Source organism: Manacus vitellinus, unplaced genomic scaffold (assembly GCF_001715985.3).
Source record: "Manacus vitellinus isolate BGI_N305 unplaced genomic scaffold, ASM171598v3 scaffold_21_pilon, whole genome shotgun sequence".
Taxonomy (NCBI): Eukaryota; Metazoa; Chordata; class Aves; order Passeriformes; family Pipridae; genus Manacus; species Manacus vitellinus.
The window spans coordinates 13,746,022-13,771,349 of record NW_021939546.1 but is presented as its reverse complement, the minus strand read 5'-3'; the positions used below and the strand labels follow the sequence as shown (position 1 = coordinate 13,771,349).

General features: G+C 41.7%; 1 protein-coding gene across 5 annotated transcripts in view; it reads left to right on the top strand.

Annotated features, from left to right (window-relative positions):
- ST3GAL3 (ST3 beta-galactoside alpha-2,3-sialyltransferase 3) overlaps positions 1 to 25,328 on the top strand; it is a 173,529-nt gene that overhangs the window by 93,188 nt on the left and 55,013 nt on the right. For all 5 annotated transcript variants that reach the window (XM_018072250.1, XM_029959663.1, XM_029959665.1 and 2 more), the window contains 2 exons: positions 13,250 to 13,344; positions 25,200 to 25,263. In XM_018072250.1, the coding sequence (XP_017927739.1) occupies positions 13,250 to 13,344; positions 25,200 to 25,263 (159 nt within the window). The remainder of the gene's footprint in view (positions 1 to 13,249; positions 13,345 to 25,199; positions 25,264 to 25,328) is intronic.

Here is a 25,328-nt window from a genome sequence, read left to right as displayed (position 1 = left end):
GTTTGAACACTTGCCCTAAGAACACCCATAAATACTTGTGGGAAGTTCTCCTTTTGGCCAACAGTATGTCTGTTTTCCTGGCTAATGCGAATCTGCTGTTTCTCTTGTCATTGAGATCTATGGATACTCGGCTAATGTAGTCCTTCAACTTTTTTGTTTAGACAGGGAAATTTAAGAGTATCCTGAACTAGATGGCATTGTGGGCTTTAATTTTTTTTTAAACTACTCTAAGTTAATATGGGGAAATTGTTTTTAGAAAAATAAGTGGGAAAAATTTGGAAGAGCAGTCACAATGTTTTATAGGATTTTATTACAGCTTTGAAAAAAGATATTATTATTGACTGCCATTATTATTGTTATTTATTTATTTGGTGGCTTGAACCATAGCTTTCTTTTTATTTATTCTGTTGTACCTCAGTAAGTTCAGATAAGTGACTAAGTATTTGTTGACTTATTGAAGGGTAGAGGTACTTAGGATGATAAGATATTAGAAATAGCTGGTGATTAAGATCACTCATCATTTATAGTATGGCCTTCATTTTCTTTTGCTAGTGCTTTTCAAAGCTTTCACTTTGCAGGCTGTGAGCTCTCATGCCTTTTTTTTTCAGTTTTTCTTACCAAGGTGATTGTTTTGTTAAAAGTGAGATTAAATGAGAACAAAATGACTGCAATTTGTCATTTTAATGGAGAGATTTCTTGCCCTGTCACACCAAGCATGTCTGCTCCCAAAACGTCTGTAGTGAAAAGTTTAATACCTTCATGGAATTACTTTTAAAACTTTCAAGAAGTGGAAGGAAAACACAGAATACATTCTCTATGACAGATGTAAATTGCAAGTAATTGTTTGTGGAGCACCGTCTAAGTGGTTAGACAAACATAGGTGGGCAAATAAAAGAATGAGAAAAGAAACCAAAACCGAATGATGTCAAGAAGCTGCAGTGAATAGACTGAATTCCAGACTGAGGTGGAGAGTGAGCTGCTGGAGGCTCCAGAGCACAAGTTCTATGAGGGGCAGCTGAGGGAGCTGGAGCTGTTTAGCTTGGAGAAAAGGAGGCTCGAGGGGAGCTCATCACTCTCTACAGCTCCCTGAAAGGATGTTCTAGCGTGGTGGGTGTCTTCTTCTCCCGAGTAACAAGCAGCAGGACAAGAGGAAACAGCTTTAAGTTGTGCCAGGCAAGATTTAGATTGGATATTAGGAAAAATTTCTCCACCAAAATGGTTGTCAAGCACTGGAACAGGCTGCCCAGGGAAGTGGTGGAGTCACCATCCCTGGAGGTAGCTAGAAGACGTTTAGGTGTGGCACTTGGGGACATGGTTTAGGGGTGGCCGTGGCAGTGCTGGGTTAACGCTTGGACTCGATGATCTTAGAGGTCTTTTCCAACCTAAAGGATTCTATGATTCTTTTGTGAATGAATCCCTGATGGATTCACAGAGATGCTGGGTTACAAGGTCACTCTCTGTACTTTGTTCCACCCACTCATTAAGGGTATGGAAAACCCTGGGGTGTGGCAGGATTTCTGTGTCAGCTGGCAGTGCTGCATACTGGAGCCACTTCATGTTGGGTTGCCTGAGGGGGTCACTGGGAGAGTATTAATTGTAGGAGTGAACTTATTGATGCTTTCTACAAAGGCTGAACGCAGTTAACGCTATTAAACGTTGCTGCTGGGACAAAAGTAGTGGATCAGCAATGTTCACTGCTCTTTGTAATATTCAGGAGCAAATACAAATGCTGATGATGAATATGCCTGCAGCATTTCTCTGGTTTGGAACTTGGAATCGCTCAGACTGCACTTTGTCCATGTGCAATAGCTCCCTTTGATAACAGCCAAAGACATGTAATTTTAACTTTAGCCCTTATGTCTTGTTTTCTTTCCCACAGCTGTAGGAAAAGTGCTTTCTTTATCAAGGATACTGAAAGAGAAGACATATTTGTGTGGGTTTTTTATCCCCTCATCTTCACCGTAACCATTTCCTTTAGTAGCTAATAATATTTAGTATTTATTTCAGTGACTTAAATAAATCTCAAATGCATAAACCAGCAGCATCCTTTTTTCTGCATTTTTTTCTTGTGGGAACTTGTTGAAATGAACTATCTCATTGAAAAACTCCATTCCTGGAAGGAGAAGGACTGTTGGACCATTCTTCTAGTGGTGCAATAAGAATTGGGAGAGTCTGTCTGCTTTGATTAGTGAATCAGGGAGGATATCTGTTCCTCCAAAAGATTTATAGCATTTTGGAGGGCAGGCTTTTAAAGCATACCTTGTGCTTCAGGTATCTATCAAGCCTTGTAGCAGAGTCCTTTGAAGGTACTACCATGGGTGCTGTTGTTGCTGCACAGCCTCTTGCCAAATGCATGTTGAATTTGGATGTGGGGACACAATGGAGCACAGGACTCTGTGCTGGCTGGAAGGATGGGTCTTATTTTTTGCACCTGTTGTGCAAGTAGGACAGGAGAGATCCATGTGGTTCGTGGTTCTTTTCTTCATCTGAGTAGTCAAGTTGCCCCTCTGGTCTCCTCTTCCCTGCCTAATCTCTAACTCAAGCCAGACACTTTCTGTGTGGGATGATGAAGAAAGGATGTAGCTGTCTGTGCTGGCACTATTTGCAGTTTTCTCCACAGCACCCACTTGCTCCGTGAGTCAGTAAATCCTTCTGGTTTTGTCAGGTGGCCTCTTACATGGAAATTCTTCAGTGTCCAGTCTCTATGTCCTGTCTCTGGAAACAGTACCCAGAAAGAGGTTTTACAAGCTCAGTGTCTTACCCTTGTTTTGTTAAGATACTTGTTTATTTTTAAAACTATGGGACCAAAGGAGAGAGGCGTACATTAAACAATGCTGATATTATCTGGAAGATTTTAGTGCATGTTGCTTTACAGATCACTCTTAGGCTAAGGGCTGGAATTAATAAGGTGACAGAGGAGCCAGAGAATTACATGAAACTGGGCACAAGCTCCATGCCTGCCCTATCAAATATTATCTCCAGTTACAGAAGTACTGGCACCTGAGGGGAAAAGATCCCTCTGAAAACACTATTTCCACTTGGGCTTTTGGCCTTTATTTTTTTTTTTGTTTAGGTTTCCAGTGAAATCCTTGGAGGTTTTTGCATCTGGTTAAAGGAAGAAAAAAGCCTCTGTCTGAATCCTAAATAGTAACAACTGGCTGCCCCCAGTTTGTCCTGCACTACAATGTGAAGTCTATTGTGCAGCAGAGTAACAAAAACGCATCTGGAATTTTTCCCATCGGGATTGATGTGAATCTTTGTTAATAGCAGCTTTGTGATGTTTTTCAGTAAGTAACATTATTCTGAGAGTAATGGAATTCTTTTGTATACGCTGTACAAATGCATATCAAGTGGTTGTACCTGGGAGGTGACACTTAAAGCTATATTATCCTGTTTCACTTAATAGAAGGAAAAAAAGCTTATTCTCTGGTCAGATGGGTGATACTGCTTTGACTTTGAGGCAAGCTTGAAAAATCACACAACTGTTTCTTGAACAACTTCCTACAAGAAGGAGCATGCCAAGTTAAATTGTTTAGGCATTAGGAATTTGTGCAGTGGAGAACATTTCCACTCTCACCATTTTTTAAGCTAGGATGTCCATCTGCTGAATGGTGCAAGTTATGGTGTGGATTCCAACCAAAAAGTGTTGTCCAGTTTTAAAGTGTTGAGGGACAACTGTGCTTGCCCAGCATCTCCCATGCTCTCCCAACACCTCCTGTGCCTTCAGCCCCTTCTTGTTTTCGCTGCAGATTTTGTTCTCATTTCTAGTTCTTATCTTCCTGTTTGCTCAAACTGCAGACTTGATTTGATATTGTCATTGCTATGCCAGTTTTTCACATGAAACCCACACTGTGATGACTTAAAAAAAAAAATCTTTTGAAAATAACCAACAAAAAATTCTAAGAAACATCACAGTGGACGATATGTGTAATTGTCTTTGAGCGTCAATTTGTGTGGTGTACAAAGAAGCTGAATGATTTACTTCTTGTCTTTGTTTCTTTGCATTTAATTATCTGCCTGTCTTGTATGCTGTAGGCAGCTATTGGAGCAATAGCTTCTGCAGATTTTTTTTCTCTCACTTTTAGTGTTTTTCTCTCATTTCCTGTTTGTGCTTGAAAGCAGGCTTGTCCTTTGACTGCATTTTCATTGGGGAAACTCTCTCTGGATCACCTTAAAGTCACTGTAGGGAGTTGCACTGATGAGAATTGCAACCTGCAAATATTCAGTAATAATGAGTCAGGACAGAAAATGCATGCAGTTGGAAAATAATGGTTTCTTTTCATTCTTCCTTGGGTTTATGAGCATTTATTAGTTATTGAGGTTTCATTTCCAAATATAAGGCTAGAAAAAGGTTTTTTTTATTTGCTGTGGGTTTTTTTTAACATGAAAGTTAAAAAAAGAGAGTCTCCCAGGAGCGTGATGTGAGGAACTGTGTCCTGTAGAACTTTTCAGAATACTGCCCTACACGTAAGAAAGTCAGAAGAGCTGACAAGGCCTCTGTTAATGTCATGATGTGTACTTCACAGCAGATTAATATTTTCCATATCATGTTAATAGGAATTTTTTGTCTAGGTTCTGAAATGGCATTGATCATTCCAGAAGTGTATTAGCCTGGAACAACTTAAGACTATTCTCTGAGACCAACCCATCTGTTTCAATTACAATGCTTGAAACACTGACGTTTCTTCTGCAGCATCCTCACTCCAGTAAGTCTTATGCAGGAAACTTTTGCCCCAACTGGATTTTTGACCCAGATAAGAGCAACAGGACAGGTGAAGGAGCATCAGGCTTTCAGAAACTGAACAAATTATGAAGCCCAGTGCCCTGTCTGTGCAGACAACCCCTTTCATAAAATGATCAAGCTTCTCCTCAAGTCATTTGTTTTGAGCTTTCCTATCTCCATCAGCTTCCATCACAAAGCTGGTTTGGACCTTTTTAAATGTTAGTGACCTTATTTTCATCTTCAGCTGGCTGTATCATGATCAAGTCATACTCATTTTGTGCTTATTTGTTACTTAGCTTCAACAGCTCCTTCCCTTCCATGCTGCATCCCCTGTGCTGTGCATCGACAGAGCAGTCACGTCTGTTCTGTGCTTGTGCTTGGCTGTGCTGAACAACCTGTGCATTTTTGGTTTAGCTGATGGTGGAAGGCCCTTCTTCATCACTGTCCTATTCCCTCCATATATACCAATTTCTTTTCAGCTTTGAGTGTTCCAGGCTCTTTCTGCAATGACATTATTACTTATTACGAAGGCCACTCAAAATTTTACTATTCCCCTCAATGCTTTGAAATTTGAAGATTGGTCTGATACAGTAGAATAACCTCAAGATAGGCATATACATTAAATACTGCGATAGGAGGAAACGAGATCAGAGGCTTTTGAAACAGTGAAGTGCAATTTGTTGTGCTCTGCCATAAGACTGCTGGCAGCTTGGGACAGTCAGACATGGCCAGTGGTGGCAAGAATGAGCAGTGGGTGGCAGTGACGTGGCTGTGGACTAACTTCTTTCTGCAAGGAGGATAAAGAGAACATTAAGTTGGCTTTGTAAAAGTAACATGCATTCAACTGCATTTAACAGCCTGGTTAATTAGTATCTATGACAAAAGACAACAGGTCCGTGGTTGGACCTGTGTCCATCATCTGCAGTCTTCTGGAATGTCTTAGATCTTGGTCAGAAAGAGCAGATACCCCAGAGACCCTGCCTTTTGGGAGTGCAGTGTTGCACAGCAGCAGTTAACCCACGTGAATACTCTCCAATTTGTTTTCATTAGAAAGCACAGTCTCCTTCCTATCCCAGTGGAATATGAACAGGAGCAGAGTCATACTAAGCTTTGGGCAACTGGCAGAGTTGGTGGCTGGCATCTTCCACAGGAGCTATTTCCTCTTGGGAGAAGGATTGGACCCTTTGGCCTTCCCTCCTCCTCTCGTTTTTTATTTGCGCGGAAGGCTTTGGAAACCCAGGCAGTAATTACAGCCTGCTTTCACTCACCTTCATCATGTTTCCAAATATCACATAATCTCATCTGTTTGGCTCAGTGCTCCCTCAAGTCCTTGAAGCCCTCACCTGGCTTCTCATAGGAAAAATGAGCTGTAATTCAATCTTGCATCATTGACAATAACACACGAAAAGCAAGCTATGGCATTGAAATGACGTTCGGAGACTGGTTTTTAAACTAACAAAACTCAGCGTTGTCGAGGAGTTAGCTTTTCACCCTTGCATAGTTGTGTTTTGGTATTAGGGGGTTCTGTGAACAATGACAAATTTTGCATGTTGTCCTATAAGCTGCACTATGAGGCAGGTCAGGACAAAGTTTCTGCCTTGTCTGAATTTTATAGCCCCCCCCCCCCCCAAGGAAACCAACCTTTAAACCAGGCTTCTTGTTATTTTTGTGTGTGCATGTGTGTTTTTTGTCTGAAATGTTTGGAGAATCAGTAGGAAAGTCCGAGGATTTCATTAGGGGAGGCAAGCTGATTTTTTTTTTGTCTTTAATACTTAGTTTATCTCAAAACTTTCCAGTCCCCGTGATTACTACTTGTGTTACATAGGTAAGCTGCTCGGGACACTTTGTTGGACTTCATGCATGCCAGAACACAGTCAGTTAGCAGGAGGGACTGAGCTGATATTAAATAATTTGTTGATTTTGTGCCTTGGTGGTGCCATAAGCTCAAGATATTAATGCCTGCAGAAAGGTTAAACTTTACGTGTCTTCCTGTTTATTACAAAGGTGCGGGGTACAAACAGAAAGCAGTTTTGGCAGGCAACAGGCTGCAAAATCCATGTGCTGCTTATCTACAGTGGTGTTTGTGCTGAAATTTGATTACCATATATGAAGAGAAATACTTAAAAAGCATAAGGAGACTGAAGAGCAGCTCTTGATTCCCAACTACAGCAGACTGTAGCTTGGGAATTTGGTCACCTCCTAGCAATGTTATCCCAGTGTGAAAGTGGTTTTAGATGAAATAGACCTATGCAGAACTTCAAAAGATCATCTATTTATTTTCCCTCTTAAAAGTAGGCATAGCTATGACTAACCCATGTTTAATATATATAAACTTGTTCTTAAAAATAGTACAATCAAATCAGAAACCCGTGTAGTTGATATGAGCTCTGTAACTCGTGTCCAGACAATAGATTTCAGTGTGTAATCATCCCAAGCATAAGAAACCTTTTTTAATGTTTAATTTAAGTTTCCTTTGCTGCATTCTAGGTCCAGGGTTACTACTTGTCTTTACCAGGGATACAGAGGTGCTGCCTTTCTCTTCTGCAGCAGCCTTGTAATATTTAATGGCTTATCATGTCCTTTCAGTTTTCTCTAGACTAAACAAAGTAATTTTTTTTCTAGCTTTCCTCAGTCTGTGTTTTCTAGACCTTATATCTTTTTCAGAGCTCTCCTTGGGCCTTTTTTTCAGTTTGTTCATTTTTTTTTGCCTGAGGCCCAGAGTTGGATATGGTCCTTGGGCTGATGCTTTCTGATCCTGATTAAGGTGGAGTATTTAGCGGGTTTTACAGCTGTGATAGTTACATTTTCAGTCATGATAGGATGTTTATCTTTTCTGCAACAGTGTGACAATGTTCTGTGTATGAACTGCAGCGCAGAGGATGGAGGCCCTTTAAGATACACCCTGGAGCAGCTGGTCCTGCTCTAAATAGAGCAGGGAGCAGGCAATGGGAAAAGCCTGCACAGATGAGTTTAAACAACCTACTAGGTGATGGAGAGCAGAGGGCAAGAAGGCCGATGATGCTCCAGAGTGCCTCAAAGGTACAGCGCAGTCATTCCCAGGGGAGTAGGCTGGGATAACTGGGATAGCTGTTACATAGTCTATGGGTTTTTTATTCAATTGACTTTACCTGCCCCTTCCTTTTCTTTGCTTATGAAATAAAACCTGTTCAAGGGCATTTTTCTGGAGTGGTTCTGACATTTGATGTCAGAAAGAAGGACCATGGTTTACACTCGTGGTCCTTCTTGCAAAGCTGCAAAGGATCAAGTGATTACACCAGCTCAGGAAAGGACAAAACCCAAATGTCAGAGTTACTAGGACAGGGCAGAGAACAAAGCAGAGCAGTGTTGTACCACTGCATAATTCAGTGGTGTCTGTATCGAGAATGGCCTTTGCAGCCTGAAGGAGACAACTGTAGGTACACTCGGGATCTGTAGGCACAAAGAGCATGGAAGAAGATGGGTGGGGATCTGTGGTTCATTGTCTCTTGGGAAAGAATTAGGAGGTCCCACATGGCAGTGACCAACCATTCTTCAGTGGTAAGTTGTCTTCACCGTAATATTCTGTTTTAGACTATTTCTGCAGTTTGCTAAGATCAACTTAATTTTTGGCCTGATCTCTGCTGTTAAGGATATTCTTGTTGGGAAAAGTAGTATGCTGATTGTAGGATGGGGTTAATCCATTTTAATGTGGTTTCTTAAATTTTTCAATTACTCGAGGAATCTTTGAGCTGCTTGGATTTCTGACAGAGGATTAATGTCAATAAGAAATGTGAAATCGGGGCATCACAAACCTCCTCATTCCTATGCTGTCATACCATGCTGTTCCTCAGAGAAGGAGGCAAGGAGAGAGCATACACCTAGGTCTCACTAGGGAAAAAGGAAAAGGTTAGTTTAGATTTTCTCTCTGTATTCTGTAAATGCCTCTGTCAGACCTAATGACTCAAGTACTCGAGTGCTTTGGCTTGTGTTTCATCCATTTTATTAATAAAAGTAGTAGATTTTGTGCCTTCTGTCTAACCATGGATGCTTTTGAGCATCAACAAACAGAAGTCATGCCGGAACAAATAAGTCATTTATTTGTGTGGCTAAAAAAAAAAGTTATTCTGACCCCTTTACAAATGCAGTGTGCAGGGTCTGTACAACATTAGGTTTTTAGCACTGTTTGGTTTTTTCCCTTTGGCTTCCACTTTTCTGTTGATGCTGATTCTCCCTAATTAAATTAAAAACAGAAGGGCAGGTTGGCTTGAAGGAGGAGGGGGAAAAAAAATAAAGAAATATCTGAGAAATAAGCCCACAGTGGGGCTTAGTGGCTGCCAATCTGCCTTTCCTTAGTGTTGTGATTTTTAGGAATGTGGTGCCGTCTTCTCCTTTACTCTTTCAGAGACTTGACCTTGTCTTCCTCTCTCCTCATTAAAGCCAAGGGCATATCAATCAGTTTATTTATTTTACTTTCCATCAGATGTATCTTATTCTCTCCCAAACATTTATGTATTAATTGCCTTGAAAGCAGCAGATAGGAGTAGGGAGCAGATTCTAGTCAAGATTCAATGTCTGGAATTGTTCAATAGCTACCTTGAATAGCAGCAGTGTAGTCTAGGATTTGCAAGGTGCTTTGGGAAGTTTGTTCTGCTCGTGCTTAATACTTCATGCACATCTGAGTAGCTGTGAATGGATCTGAGTATCAGGGACAGAATAGAATGGTTGGAAAACTTGGCTGGGGAGCTTCTGGCAGGCTGTTTAAGCCTTCCGGGTAGAAATGTTTTGGGGTCACAACTCTTTTTACTTATCAGGGGGGAAATAATTGGAAATGTAATGTTTTGTCACATAAGCCAGAATCCCCAAGGCACAAATATATATCACATTTTCTTGTGTATATAGATTCCTGTTTAAGAACAGTTTTTGGCAGTACACTTCCTTTCACTGTACTTGGTGACAGATTGTGTTGGAGGTTTTATTAATGTTTTTGTGTGAGGAATTCAGACTTGAGAGCTGGGGGAGATTGGGTGCATACCTCACAATTACCATATCCGGCATTTAGTCCATTTAGATGTCATTTGTGTTTTATCAGGGTATGCCATTCAAACTAGAGATTTTAGATGCTTGGCATTTCTCTCTCAAATTACATAGGTCATAGGTGTGTGCTGCAAGCATCCAAACTCTGTCTTTTCCAGGCTGTCATGTGCAGTGAGGTTGCATTTTGTCTGTTCTGGAACTGGGTTGGGGTAGAGAGGAAGTGCTTAGAATTTAAATCTGAAAAATCAAAACTCTCCCTTTCTCTGTGGGTTTCTGAAGGAGCACAACCCTGTTTCAGTTCTGGATAGCAGTTGCTGGTGAAGCCAACCTGCCTTTAGGATAGCCCTGGCAGACAACTCAGGCAAAAAGCAGCGTCCTGTACCGAGCTGCCTCAGTGGATACAGAGTTTAACATCATTCAGAAACATTTGCTGTTTCTGTTTGACAAACTCCCATGCATTCCTTGGAATGTATTTTAGGTGCTCTGCAGAGAGCATTCCCATGGCCTGTTTGAGGCATATCCTGATACTTCCTGAAGGGTCCTGGAATACACCAGCGGGGTTCAGAGCCGAGACAGAGCAGCCACGCTCCCGGAGAGGTTTGGCAGGCAGTGTTTCCCTGTCCCTGCTGGACTTCGATTCTGGCCCACTCTGATTTATTGAGGTGGCAAAGTGCATGAGCTTACAGCAGTTATGATTTCTTAATATTTCCAAAATGGAATTTCTTTCAAGATTTATGAGAGCTAAATATCCTCTAATTTGCTCCCTTTTTTTCCCATATGGATATAATATTTCCCCAAAGCTGTTCCTCCTCCTTCTTAAATGAAACAAAACTATGAATTAAAAGTCTATTTCCCTGGCTCTGTGTACAGTAGTGTTAAATATTACCAAATAATAGTAGCTAGTCTAAGGCCGTCATGTTCTTTGCTAGAATAATCGCTAAATTTACTTCTAGCAAGTATGATTAAAAGGCTAATGGTCATTTCACCCTTCTCTTTGGCATCAGTTTGGTCCCCTGGTCCAAGCAGAAGGGACGTCATAGAGCATCAGATCAGTCGTGCTTGAGCTTCAACTGATTTTTGGGAACTCCCCTGGGGTCCAGGGAGTTCTAGAAGGATCTGAGTTCCCTCCTCGTTTCACCAGGCACCTTGTAAGGGGGAATCTGCACTAGGGAGAGGCACTCCTTACTCCATGTCAGACTACTGTAAGCTGCCTTTTCCCTGTGTGTGACTTGCATATAGGCCAGTTAATTACATCTGTAAATAAGACCAACTTCTGTGTTAGGCCTGACCTTGCAGCCTGTACCTTCTTTCTCATGCAGTGCTCTTGAACAGGTGAACTGAGCTGGCTGAGATTTTTATTTACACTGCACTACTTTGTAGCATTATTGTAGGGAATCCTCTTGATTCTTGAGAAGAGAATAAAACCTGCTCATATATGCATTTCCTGAGGCATCCTGGAGGTTGCATGTCACAGCAGCAACCGGAGTACCTTGGTGACATGACAAACCAGCCCCAGGGCTGTGACCCCCAGGCAGTGCTGTCATCCCTCACTGAAGTTGCTGCCTGGGGAGAACAGGACTCTGTGGGACCTGCCTTCTGCTATAGGTTCAACTGGTGGCTGTGAAGGAAGAGCTGTGAACATCTCTGCTGTAGCCCTTCAGGATATAAAAGCTCTTGCATTGTATGAGAGTCCTGCAAAGATTTCTCCTGTTGCTGTTGGAAGGAGGTGGAGATAATTCCCTGGAGACCCACCAGTGTAACATAATAATTATATTTTGGTGCACCAAAATGTCTGAGAAAACATTGAACTAATTTGTTGGGTTATTGAAGTTCTTAGGATATTTTCAGAGTAAATTTATTACAATTAATACTGTATTGTTCTTATTTATTTATTTATTTTTAAATAGACCTGTGAGGGTTTTTTATCTAAGAACTTCAGAAGCTCTATTTAACACCTCTTCCCCACCTTTTCCCAGGTAAAGTGTGTATATCCTTTCGTATTCTCGGCTCTGCAAAGACATTCCTTTCCTTCTAGATCAACCATGTCATCTGTGCATCTTGCTTTTATGGTTATAGATGATCTTATTAAAGATTGCATGAGTGGATGTGAAGCAGTATGCATGGGTGAATTCAAGACTTCTTGTTTTGTTAAATATTCTCTTTCCCCTTTCCAGAGATTTTTGCAACCTATGATTTCCTGGGCATCTGCAACAGGACTTTACTTTGAGCAGTTTTATAATTCAGATTTCATTCCATCCTTTCCTCACTGTGCTGCTGTCTGAAACTCTTGCTCTGTTCTTGACTGTGGCATAGTGAAGATGAATGTCTTAATTCAGATAGTTCAAGTCCAGAGTGGCATGGTGAGTACAGAAACAGCCTGAAGAGAGAGTTAAACCTGTGGGTTACGTCTGTCCCAGTCCCATGCCTAGGTTATCCAGGCTGGATCTGTTTCAGAAGCAGGTACCTTGCACTGTAGTGGAGATGTACTCTCTGACTCTAAATATGTGGTACATTCCTTTCTTAATTTCTGTAGAATGGTGTGATTGATTTTGATCCAGGACATCCCTGCTACTGTTTTTGATATGAGTGAATGAACAAGATTTTTAGTAGTATTAACATACTTTCTGTCTTGATACATTCAGAAATGGTCCCATAAGAAAGTTAATATTTCTCTATTTGCTAATTGTTTCCTTCTCTCTGGCCACTGTACAAAGTTTCTAGAAGAGACAAATTTTTAGTAGCTACCGTATTTGTGTGTTGATGGTATAATTAGGATAATGTATTTCAATAATGTATTTCCATAATGACACAGTTAAGAAGGACTAGGTTTCTCTTTTGTAAGGGATTCTGGATAGATCACTGTTTGGTTTGGCAAGGACCTCTCTTGAATCTTTTCTATGTTACTGAACATAGAAGAAAATACCCAACTCCTCACTGAATTTCCACTGTCTGTAAACCAAGAGCTGCTTCATGATGCCCTGAGCTGTTTTCTTTCTTGCCTGTGTGGTGATAACTGCTGTGTACATGCATATGAGTGAGGCCAGAGCAGCCATGAGAGCAGGTAACCCCAGTCTTGCTCTCCACAGGTGTTTGCCCAGTGCATTCCCACCTGCACAGAGCAGCACAGCGTGGATGTGTCATGAACAATGTATGTCAAGCACATACATTGTCTTGTGCTTACAAAGTTGGAAGTAAAGCTGCCTAAACTCTGGGTGCAATTTACAACTTATTGTAGCTAAAGTGATAGCCAAACAACAGAGGGGAAGTTCTAAATTGTTGAGTGGAAGGGATTGCCAGGTCATGACTTGAGTGATTTGAGTGTCCTCCTGGCACAAACTCTGGCAGATTTGTTTCACTGCAGTCACCTTTGGGTAAAAGTAAAATCTTCCACATTACTGTGTTGCCAGTGAGAATGTAGAATCAGCACTTCGGTGTGGATTCTCTCAACCTTCCTGCAGAAATTTATCCTTCCTAGTTCAGGAGTTAATTTCTCTCTCATTTTGATTTCCTCAGGTTCTCGAAGCCGGCACCAATGTTCTTGGATGATTCCTTCAGGAAATGGGCACGTATCAGGGACTTTGTACCCCCCTTTGGAATTAAAGGACAAGGTATGAATGAGAGAACTGTGCAGCTGTTGGAGAAGAAGGTGGTTCTGCAGATGTTTGCTCCATTTTGTTTTTCTGTTTTGAAAGCTTAGGTGTTCCCTTGGGCTCAGTGTTTTTTTCCCCCCTGTTTGAGAGAAATACTGTACATGTAACTCACACAAACCCAGAAAGGTTTTCACAGCTGGAACATGGACCCCAGAGGCTGGTCTGAGGGAAATGGTGTAGTACATGCAGAGAGTCAGTGCAACAATGGCACTTTAGACCTACTTGCCCATTCTGGAAGAAGCATTTTGATGTTGACTGCCAGAGAATCTTGTTGCAGCTTTGCTGACAGCAGCTGAGAGTTCAAACTGACTTAAACTACCTTTGAGTCAGTAATTCTCTGAAGAACAGGGAATATGCCTTGGAGTTGACCACTGATACAAATCTTCATTTTTTTCTCATAGCATTTTATAGTTGGGCTACTTATTGACTTATATAACAATTAGGAAAAGTCTGTTGAGGTGCTTTGGTGATGATGGGTGATATGTCCTGTCCTCCAGCTGAGTGTCATAGCAGGAGCTGTGTCTCAGGTATGCTGTGGGAAAGCAGGGGTGGTGCTGGTGGTGATGAGATGGGGGCCAGTAGCCCACCCAGCAGATGATCTGTTTTGTGGGTGACAGGCTCCTGGCTATCCCACATGTGCTATCAAAGGCCTCTCTGGGTGAGTGGTGGTGAGCAGAAGGCTTGTGCTCACTGCAGTGATTTACTGCAGACTTTCTGAACTCCAACATATTTATTAAGAAGTGTTTGTTGCTTTGCATCAATTTGCAGGATTTTTATTCTGCTGACAAACTCTTGGTTACAGATAACCCCCATAGGAGTTGAAATATTTGGTGGAGAAAGGGCGGCAGCCACAGAAGGCTTGGGTCTGTCTTTCTGCCTGGAAGCAGGTGTGGCAGTTGTCAGAACAATCTCTGGTGAAATCAAAGGCTCTACTGACAAATTGCTTTTGGCTTGCATCAGTTCCCTTCTTTGTTTTGTCCATTCCTTGTCCAGTCGGTCTTTTGCAGCTCAATAGGAAACTAATTGCTGTCCTCTAATTTAGCCAGCAGAGTTTGCAGCAAAGAACTAACAGTGGCAGCACCAGTGAGAGGCTGTGGTGACCACAGGAGGGCTTGTCCCCTTCTAACCAGCACACAAGGTGTACAAAGCTAGGGCAAGCTGACTGACCGTCATGGAGGTGGGATTTGCAGATTACACATGATGTCAGCCAGACCTAACAAAAATCATTGCATTAAACGGAATCCAAGTGGAGAAATTCACCAAAAGAGAATGACGGAACAGCTCTGGCAGCCTTCTCCCTGGGTTTGTTGCCAGCTTGTATCACCACTGCAATGTTATGTAAATCTGGTGTTTTATATTGGATTTCCTCAGTTAAAAAGAGAAATGAGAAATTGCCATTATTTAAATGGCTGTGAGCTGAAACCATGGGATGGAAAACCGTTGAATAGGTTATTTTTTTAACACCCTCCTGGGACTGAATTTTGTGCCAAGTTTCAGTCTGGAGCAAGTTCTGTGTGTGGGAGGGTTGCATTATAAATCTGTGTAGCCCAGGATTTCTAATGGCCGTGCTGACAGGCTGTGAGTCCTCGCGATGCGAATGGCGCCCTTTCATGTTACACATCACTTGGAATTCTTGCATCAGTCTTTTCTGGCTGTCCCATGGGATGCATTCGGGCTCAGCCGAGTGATTGGATGATGGGATCAGCACCTCATTAGGGCTTTCAGTCAGGGCAATCTAATGGTATCCAAACAACTGACCCAGGCAGGCAGCGTGGAGCTCAGTCACGTGGTGGTGCGAGATGAAGGCTCTCAGAGCTGGGATGTGCATGGGAAAATGAGTAGTCAGGGTGGCTAAGAAAGTGTGGAGAGATGTGGCTGTGCTGAAACAGACAGGGCAGGAGTTCTGCTCTGTGCATTGGGCAGCCCCGTGACACCGTCAGCTGGGATTTCCAACATGCATCACACTGGGAAAGGTGGTTGGTGTTTGTAGACAATGACTGTAGCTGAGATGGTAAAGGGAAGATCTTGCTGAGAACTTTGGTGAATAACACCTGGTGGTTTTAAGTCACTGTGATCTATTCAAGTGCAAAATGGCTTTTTGTGTGTGTGTGTGTATGTGAAATACAGCTACAGGATGAGCTTGCTTACAATAATGCTGCATGTTTCAAGAAATTTCTAGAAACTATAGCTTGAAAATACTAAAGTTATGAAATCAAGGGATTCTTAGCAGCTTGGAAGCTAATATGTTTCTGCTTTCACTTTTTAAGTTCCTCTCTATTCTTCAGGCTCTTACCTAAATTTTGCTTTGCTTTGTCTCTGAATAAAAAGCTGAACAGAATCCTTTTTCTTCCACCATTTGGTGTTTACTGGTACAAGAAAGAACAATTCCAAGATTGCAAGAATGACTCTTGCAGTCTTCAGGGGAAAGCAGCTTTTGAGGAGCAATGTCTACCGGGCTGCACTAATTTGGAATAACACGTCTGTATAAATTACATGTAAAACAGTAGAAATGGCTCCGAAATTTTCAGGGCAGGACTACTGCTCTTTAAAGGTTATCATATCAAGGGGAAGGCAGTATGCTGATCATTTTGACACAGTTCATCAGAGATCTTCATTTTCTTCAATGAGAATCTGATTGTAAAGACAGCTCTTCCATCTCCAGATGCTAAGAAGTACTCAGTACAACATGGAACGTTTAACAGTGTTTCTTTGTGAAAGATTGCTCTCTCCTTTACTCCAGTGGTCATCTTCTGATTTGTCCATTAGCCCAGGCAAGGGGGTTTTATGGCCAGAGTGCTGCATTCTCCCTCTGCAAGAGCATTTGTGTGTAGGAGCCGTCAAGGGGAATATGGTCTTGAATAGGAAAGTTTTTAGACTTTCCCTCAAATGCTGCTGGATCTGAAAGGGACTGTTGCAGTAGGAATGCTGCACATCTCATGTCAGGTTGCAAACTGCTGCTGTCCTCAGTTAACAACCTTAGTGATTCCTTGTCTGCTAAATGAAAGAGGCATGGAAAAGAGGCAGGTGGCAACCCTACTGTTTGATGAGCAGGGCTTTCTGAGATGAGTCACATGGCACACAGTCTTGTGCAAACTCTGAACAGTGGTTGTGAGAGTCCCCTACAAGGTATTAGAACTAGATGAAGAGGAATTTAAGAGCAGTGGTCATACTTTTTTCTTAATCTTTCTTACATGGGCAGAGTTTTGGTTCAACGAAGATTTGAATGAAAGATTCATCCTAATTACTCGATCCCAATACTCAGCAACCTGGGACAAAAGCAGAGCTGAGAGCTGTCAGGAGTGTTGGGGCTGATCCAGCAGACTGAAGGTGTCATTGCATTCATCAGACATGTTTGTAGCCCTTGTGGAAACTCTGGCTTTCTCTGTGTGCAGAGAATAGGAGAAGTAATAGATATGAAGAGGTGTGAAGAGATGTTCAATTTTGACACCATAAAGGGTCACTGCCATTATTTAGTTTGGCCTTCCATGCAACAGTGGCTCTAGGTTTTGCCCAGAGATTTCTGCTATGCAGATTATCTTTCAGAATCTGGATCAGGATTTTCTAAATGAAGAATGACTGTGTTGACAAACAGGCCAGTGTCACGTCTGACTGCAATTACTTTAAAAAAATGAGATGCTTTTGCCACGTCGAACTTGTTGTCTCCTACTATGTGACTTACAGAGTCTGGAAACAGGATGGGCCACTGTAAGTGCTTGGAAATGATGACTGCATCTCTATTAATAAATAAAATGGTTGTCCTCTGGTCCTGAAGGCTGTTGAGCTCATTGTTCAAACAGATTAACTCCCTGCCCCCCCCCCCAAACAGAGTGGTTATGTCCAGGCTTCCTATCAAGAAAGGTCACTGGCCTCTATTAGCCTGTGAATGCGTGAGAATTTTAGAGGAGGATATTTGTTGGCCCTGGTGAACACATCTGGGACTGTGCTAACCCTTTAATGGTATGGACTTGTGTGGGACAGTGTGGGCCCGTGCCCTGCTGCCAGTTTGTTTATTAGTGTGTATGTAGCCGAAGTGGGGAACATGAAATTGGTCAACTCTGCGTTGTCAAGAAGAGCAAACTGTAACAAGAAGTTGGAACTCTAAAAGCTATAAATGTCAGAATGTCCTGTGGGGGACGACTCAGGCTGCTGAGCACCCTCCTGTGTCCCAGGCTATTGTTTTGGCATTAACTGGGATGTTGGAGTGCCTCCCATGTTTCACCATTTGCGAGGATCTAATTTCCTTGTAGGAACTCTTCTTTCCCAGCACCCACCAAGCCTGCTGTTGCAACTTTTTTCAGTCAGGAGCAAGGAGACCGCAGCAGTCTCAGGTTCTTAAATGAGTGATGTGGAGAATTTTTAAAAAATTAAATTGAAATTTCTTCTTTAGCAGTGCATTGTCAGTATAATTATGGAGATATGAATATGCTCATGCTGTCCACATAGTTAGAGACCCTCTAGCATGTACACTGCTTTCAGGGTTAAATTTGTCAATGAATAAGCAATGGAAAAATTGTTTATACTGCTAGTGAGATTATTAATCCCAGAGGGCCTCCTCCCCAAATTTACCTCTGTAGCTAAAGCAAAAGGAAAGAGTTATTTGGAGAAGGGCAACAAACAAGACTGGAGAAATACCTGACTATTAATAGAATTTCTCAGTACATGTGGTTTGAAGAATATAAAAGGCTTTCATAAGAAAGAGTAGCTAGTATCTGGCATCTTCTCCATGTAATGAGGACGGGAGAGTTGCTGTAGTTTTTTTTTTCAACCTAAGTGAAAACATATGGCACAGCATACACTAAAAAACCAAACAGACACGATCCATGTAGTATCTGTTCCATGCATTTAGTCAGTAGTTATGTCACTGCTTAGCAATAATTATAGGTCTTCACTTCCACCTTTGTTCCTGCTCAGTTGTTTCAAGCAGAGAGGCTGCTTTGTTGGCCCTGAATCAGTTTGTCTTTGAAGGTGAGAGTTATTTCTTAGGGAGTGATTCTCTTGTCACCATCTTACAGAATTTCCCTCCCGCCAGGAATCTAGAAAGCAATTTCTTCCCCGTGGTGATAAGGGAATATCAAGAACATGTTTCAAGTGCTACAGTTTTAACAAATGGAGTATGAACTACTGGCCAGGAGGCTTCGTATTTTCATTTGGTACAGGAGGGACATCTGGAATCGGTGACAAAGGAATTAAGTCTTTGTCCAGACCACCAGTGCTAATGAACGTATTGTGCAATGATTAACTGTATTTGTACTTGGTTTTATTTGGATGTTTTCTTCTGTGTTAGTGCTTCTGGGAAGAACCATGGTTCAGTGCTGCTTAGCAGAGGTTTCACTGGTCTCATGGGGCAGAGGTCATTCGTCTCCAGTAAAAATGTTGAATTTTCAGACGTGCGAAAGTTGGCATATCACAATGTTATTGGGGGAAAATCTACCGTCTTTTCATGCATGTTTTTTTTCTTGCATAGCTTTTTCTTTTACATTGACTTTCTTGGCATGAGCAATACTTTATCTCTGAGAAAACATGTTCAGTTGGACATGACAATTTTGATTTACAGCTGACTCAAAGAAAAACTATCAGAAAAGTAGCTCTTTTCCAACCTACTCTTCTGCCATTATAGAGAGACTGGAGAACCATGTGCAGGCACCTTCCCTACATTTGACTGGGTCTGAATGAGGTGTTTCTTTCCTGGTTTAATTCTCCAGTCTTGTCCTTATTTTGTTAGTGGTGCTCTGTTGTACAGATGATTTTCCTACTGTGAGCATTTTTTTTGATCTTCATATATTCTTCCTCTAACAAATAACCAAGAAGCACAAGCATGGATAGCCATTAGTTCTATTCAGAGTAGGTATTAACACAAGATTGTTGTTTCTTCCTGAGTCTGATTTCTGAACTAGTTTCCACTAGAATTTTGCATTTGACCAAAATTGGTAATAGTTGCCAATATCACGTGGGAATATAGATATAAAAATGTTGCTGTTTCCCCAGGGAATTCAGCTGATTTTATAGCCTCGAGAAATTAAATTAGAGGTTTGAAAGGAAAAAAAAATAAAAGTTTCAGAAGAGGTAGAGGGCCAGCTTTTCATTATCAAGTAAAGCCTCTAAAGGGAAGTTACAGTGTGAATTTTGAAGTTGAATCAACTTCCACACTTGAGCTCTCCTGATGAAAGTACAACCCTCCTGTGCGGTCCATTATTTCAGTCAGAACTGATGCTTTGTTTCTGAGTGTGCCTAAAAATAGTCTTTTCCCCAACCCGCTGAGAAGGAAAAGGTGCCCCAGGGAGACTCAAACCTCAAGTTTGCAGTTAATTGGGTGACTCCATATTGGAGATCGTCACAGAAGTCTTGGAAGTGCGATTGAGACATGGATATTATTCCTCTGTTTTACCTCCCAGAGGGAAAAGCAGATCTCCTCTGGCTGTTGGGTTTTGAAGTGCCATTTCTTAATGCTTCTGCAAGGGTCAGAAGAATTAGGAGTCATTGTAGTAGCTATTGAGTTTTTTGGCATTTTTGGCCACCTGTGAAGGGCCAACAAAAATGCAGCAGTGAAGGGAAGAACAGCTCTCTATAACAACTGTATTTATTTTCCTGCTTGTCTTCAACCAGCATATTGTGAATCTTTCAAGGGCCATTTTACTTGGTGTGAATTTGCCTGTTTTACAGGCTTTATCATTTCCTGTGCATTGAGCTTGAGTTTGGATCAAAATGGTTAAAGCATGGTTGTTGCAGAATGTTGCCCGTTTTTTGGCATAATTGTTTTTTAAATTAATGTTCCAACTTTCCAAGCCGTGGGATTATGTTGGGAACTAAGCTTGTGTTCTGAAAAAACAAACTCTTGGTTGTGAAGAAAAGCTTGGAAAAAAAAAAAAATCCCTAAAGGCTCCAAAACGACGATGTAAATGAAGAGTCCAAATGTTATGTATTTTATTTATATCTTGTTATAAAAAAAGGCCTTAAGGGCTTTCTGGAGCTTACATTTAACGCATGCCAGGTTCTTCTAAAATTGTTAGAGAGGGTACCATGTGTATTCAGTCTTTTTTTTTCTCTTTTACTTTGAGTTTTGTGCCTGTGCAACACTATATGCCTCTTGTCTTAATGCCATTAAAAATCATCAATGGAATTACTGGGATATTTGGAGGAGTGGCAGTTTTAAGTCCTGTTGTTAGTATAGTGCATCTCAAGTAAACTGAGTAAAGCCTGGTCCATTCTCTTGTCCCTTCCAACACTGATGAGGTCCTCTCTCAGTGCTGAACAGGCCCAGCTCTCTCAGCCTTTCCTCATAAGAGATGCTCCAGTCCCTAAATCATCTTTGTTGCTCTCTGCTGGACCTGCTCCAGGAGCTCCATGTCTCTATTGTCCTGAGGAGCCCAGAACTGGATACAGCTCTCCAGATGCAACCTCACTGGGGTTGAGTAGGGTGGCAGAATCACCTCCCTTGACTTAAGGTAAAGATCATTCATCAAAAGACATAAAAATCCTTCTGTGAAAGATCATTCCTCAGCTCCCATATGGAGGGAGATCTTAAGGAAAAAAAATTCTGAAGGAGGAACTTTATACAGAGGTGAACTTTCAGGTAGTGTATTAAAAAAAAGTGTATGCACTGGGCTTGTGCCTACAGCTTGTTTGTAAACATTGCAATTTGTTTAATCCACAGCGTTGGTAGTGTTTAGTTTACTCTCCCCATGAAGCTGACACACACATGGCATTCTGTTATCGTGGGACAGGGACCTGTCTCACCTGTCTTCTGGAATGCTTTAGGGATGTCAGTCAACCTCACTCTAGGCAGTCTATTCCCCAGAGCTGAAGCTGATGCCCAGTACCCTGCAGAAGCGATGGCTGGAAGGGTGGCAGCTGGGTGACCACCTATGGAGGTGGGCACTGGCCATGGCTCACAGGGCAGACACACAGAACTGCAGCAGCACACTGTCCCCTGACCCTAATGCACAGGTACTTACTGCTGGCAATAAGGGCATCTAGACTTGCTGTTTTTTGAGGAAGATGGCTGGTACAGAAAACTTGTAAAAATTACAGCCTCTTCTCTTGGCTACTTGAGAGTGCACGAGCATCCCAGTGTGCCTGCTTTCAAGGTGAGACCCTGTGAGATGCCTGCAGTAACTCTCTGGAGTGGAAAGGTCTCCCATCTTTTTTTAATGATACAAGCAAGAAGCTTGTACATTAGAAACAACAATTTTAAGTGTTGTTGACATTTACAGTGAAGGTCTCTTCCACTCCTTCACATAAATAACAGAGAAAAAGGCTAGAATTGAGACTTAGGCTAGTTCTCACTGTGTGGTCACTGCCTGCCTGATTTCTAACTATTTACTTTTAGTTTTTCCAAATGTCTGAAAATTTCAGGGTCAACCTGAAGTCAAGATGTACTTGGGTTCAGAGAAATCATGCAGTCCTGAGCTGGCTTTTGAATCTTCTGATGATATAAGGCAAAGTTGATAGAATATGTCAAGATAACTCAGGATTCTTAGATAAATGTAGTCAACTCCTCTAGATGGGAGGAAAAGAGTGCAGAGGCTTCTTTGTTTTTACAGTAATAGTGTATGCATAGTGACTGATAGATGAGTGGGTTAAATAATCTCCCACACTCCCAGTGAGCTAAATTCTCCACGACAAGAAAATAATATAACAAACAAGCTGCAGAAAACTTCAGTAGATTGCTTGCCATAGTGATGTGTTCATTATTTAATACTGAGAGAAAGTGAGGGTGAAAATGCAGGATATTGACATTCATTTCCATTAATCTGTCATTGAAGTGTACCAGACATATGTGAAGAACACATAAGTCAGAGGACTGTCCAAAGATGAGACCTTTTGCAGAGGGTTCCTTGTCTAGGAGCCAAAGGCCTTGTTCTGTTCCTGGTTATGTCACTTACTTACCTCATGTACTTCAGCAAGTTTGATTCCCTCGAAGTATAAAGATTTTCACTGCTTTCAAAAATGAGAACAGGTGGAGGACCTGAAAACGTGAATTCAGGAATAAGCACATGTGTTCACGTGTGTGTATATATGTGTAACCTTAGAGCCTTTGACTTGAAGGAGGTGTATGAAAATCACATATTTTTATTGTTGGAATGAGTTCTGTTGGAATGAGTTCTAGAAGCTCCTGCTGTCGGGGATCTTGTCTTTCCATCCTGATGCCAGAGGCAAGGTGCCAAGTACAGATGCCCACCTCAGCAGCAATGCAATGAACATTTTCCAGTAAAGTTCCAGCTCAGCCAGAACGACCTAGTGCCTCTCCCCTGCCCCAGACATTGTTTTTTCCTGTCAGTGCTCACAGCTCCTGCTTCCAGCTTCCAGTGAGGGGGCTAGACTAGATGAACTTGGTGCCACGTTCATTCCTGCTGCGAGTGGACAGTGAAGTACTTTTATTGAGCTTCATCCAGCAGTTTTGAATGATAACACTGTGATTTGTGCAGCTTCCAAACCTTTTGGATGCCATGGGTTGTTGGACTGCGGGGGCTGCTGAAGAGATATCTCCTGTTTGGCCATTCATAGTCTGTGCTGAGTGTTCTATATTGTTTGTTTTGTTTGCATTTTCTCTCTGGATTATGGGAATGGGAAACATCTCTGTTCCAGATACTGCCATATCCACTCCTAAAGTAGTTGTATTTAATTCCTGAGCACTCACTATGAAGGTATTACTAATTAGCTGGCAAGATGAGGAAACCTGAATTATGTGAGAGCATTACTCAGCTGTATTATTTTAATGTGCTTTTTAAAATAGTCTATCGGATGGTCTCCAAGTAGTACAGGGTGTAACTTGTGGGTGGTAGAGCAAACCTGGCGTGACAAAGGCTTTGGTCGATGGGAAGTTGCAACCCTTGGCACGCAATCCTTTGATCTCTTTTCTGAGACTGTGGGAAAGCAAAGACAGTAACACGTACTGTCCAGTGAAAGTCAGTGTATGAGACAGGCCAAGGAGAGGACTGTGGCATGGTGCCATTAGAGGTCACAGCAACCTATGGCAGATTTAGGGAAACAGCATTCCTGTTGGAGGGGGGGAGCCTGCTGCCTATGCGTCAAAAGAAATTCTTCACATGAAGGAAAATTAAACAACGCCACTATTTTGTTATCAAAGTAAGTTGCTCTTGCCCTTATAAATTGCCTCTTTCCTTACTCCACTCCAAAATATGATCTTCTGAAAGCAATCACACTTCTCAGCTTGTAATGGTTGGCAGGGGCTGTCACTGATGCCGTGTCAAAAACTTCCCCAAATCTCAAAGTAACTGTCAGAGTTTTCTGTTTATCACCTTTGTTTGTCTGCCTTGTGTGTCTCACCGGCTCTTTGTCAGGTTCAAAGCTGTTTGGCATATGGACTGCCTCAAGCTGGTGTGTTGGTCCTGCACACTTCTCCTGTAGCTTCTGTGGAGGGACACAGTAAATAAGAGCAGAACTCTTTATTTGAAAGGGTCTCCCCAAACTGTGCTGATTGCAGTAAGTAGTGCCTGTCAGGAAAGCTATTTAAGTTCAGTGTAAAAAATCACCTGATGTCAGTCTTCTTAATGTTCCTGTGTCATTTTTAATCTTTTGTAAAGAAATGAGACTTATTTATTAATTTCGATTGGTTGTTTCCTAAGAACTTTTGAACTAATTGACTGATATGTTTAAGGGAAAGATATGATAGATATTTACAATCTCCCAAGCAAAGTGGAAGGCAACTAATTCTTCACAGTCTTTTCCCCCCATAAATGAAGCTCAGAGAAGCCATATTCAAAATTGGGAAAGGGAAGTGATTGAAACTCTGCATGGATCGAGGAGGATTCTGAGCTCATGGAAGAGAAATCACTGAGGGTTGCCAGATACAAAGGAGCTGTACCTGACATGTGAAATCCCTGATTTGAAAACAGTTAAATGGTAGAAGAGGATTTCAGGGAAATGTTGTGTCTGTTTGCTTTGTTTTTATGCTCCTCTTAGGCATCTGCTTAAGTCCACAATTAGAGTCAGGATTTGGAGGCAGATGGACTTTTTTTCAGACATTCTGAAGTCACTGGTGCATTTGTAAATCCAAACTAGCCAGAGCATTGCTGCTTCTTGGCCCTGGATGGATCGTGATAAAGGAGTTTGGACCTCTATAGAGGAGAGAGGTGGAAAAGTTAGGGACAAGTGACAAAATCTAGAGGGAAACAGACTCAAAAATTTCCATAGCTGATAGAATTATTTGTGCATAATGATTGTGCTTCTGCAATTTAATGCATTTAATTTGTGTGTGTGTGTCTATGCTTGCATAACTTACACCATCTGGTTGCTGCAGCATTCACTGGGTGTCTGTAGGCTGTGGTTCCATGGGCATGTCTTTAAGCAATTATGGTGGTTTAATTGAAGAAAGTCAGACTGAGAAACTGAACCTAAACCAAAAGTAACCCAGGAGAATAAAAAGCATCAGTTTTAACCTGGTTCTGTTCCTGCATCCAATTCACCACTCAGCTGCATAAAAGCTTGTCTGAAGGCAAGCACTGACAGTGACAGTGGCCTTCCCATGCCTGAAGTGTTTGTTAAGCTGCCATCTCAGGGCAGTGGGTATGAAATCACTGCTATAAAGTGTACTGTGCTTGTTCCCTGTCACACTCTCCATGCAAGGCAGTTGCACACTGCATCAGAATTTGGCACATAACATGTCTTTACAGCCCATGTGTGAAGGTCATTGTCTAGAGAAAATAGGAATATGCAAGTGAAAGTGTTTATTCCTAATGAAAACCTTATTTCAGTTCCTCTGAGTAACTGCATCAGATGCTTTACATCACTTTGTTTTTCATTTTCATTAGAAGTGAGAACTTGTTTCTAATGTCTTCTTCCTTCCTCCCCAGATAATCTGATCAAAGCCATCCTGTCAGCAACCAAAGATTACCGTCTAACTCCAGCTCTTGACAGGTAAGAGGAGACCTTTTAGAAAAGAATGAGTAGAAGTGGTTCTTTTCCATATGTTCTAAATAAAT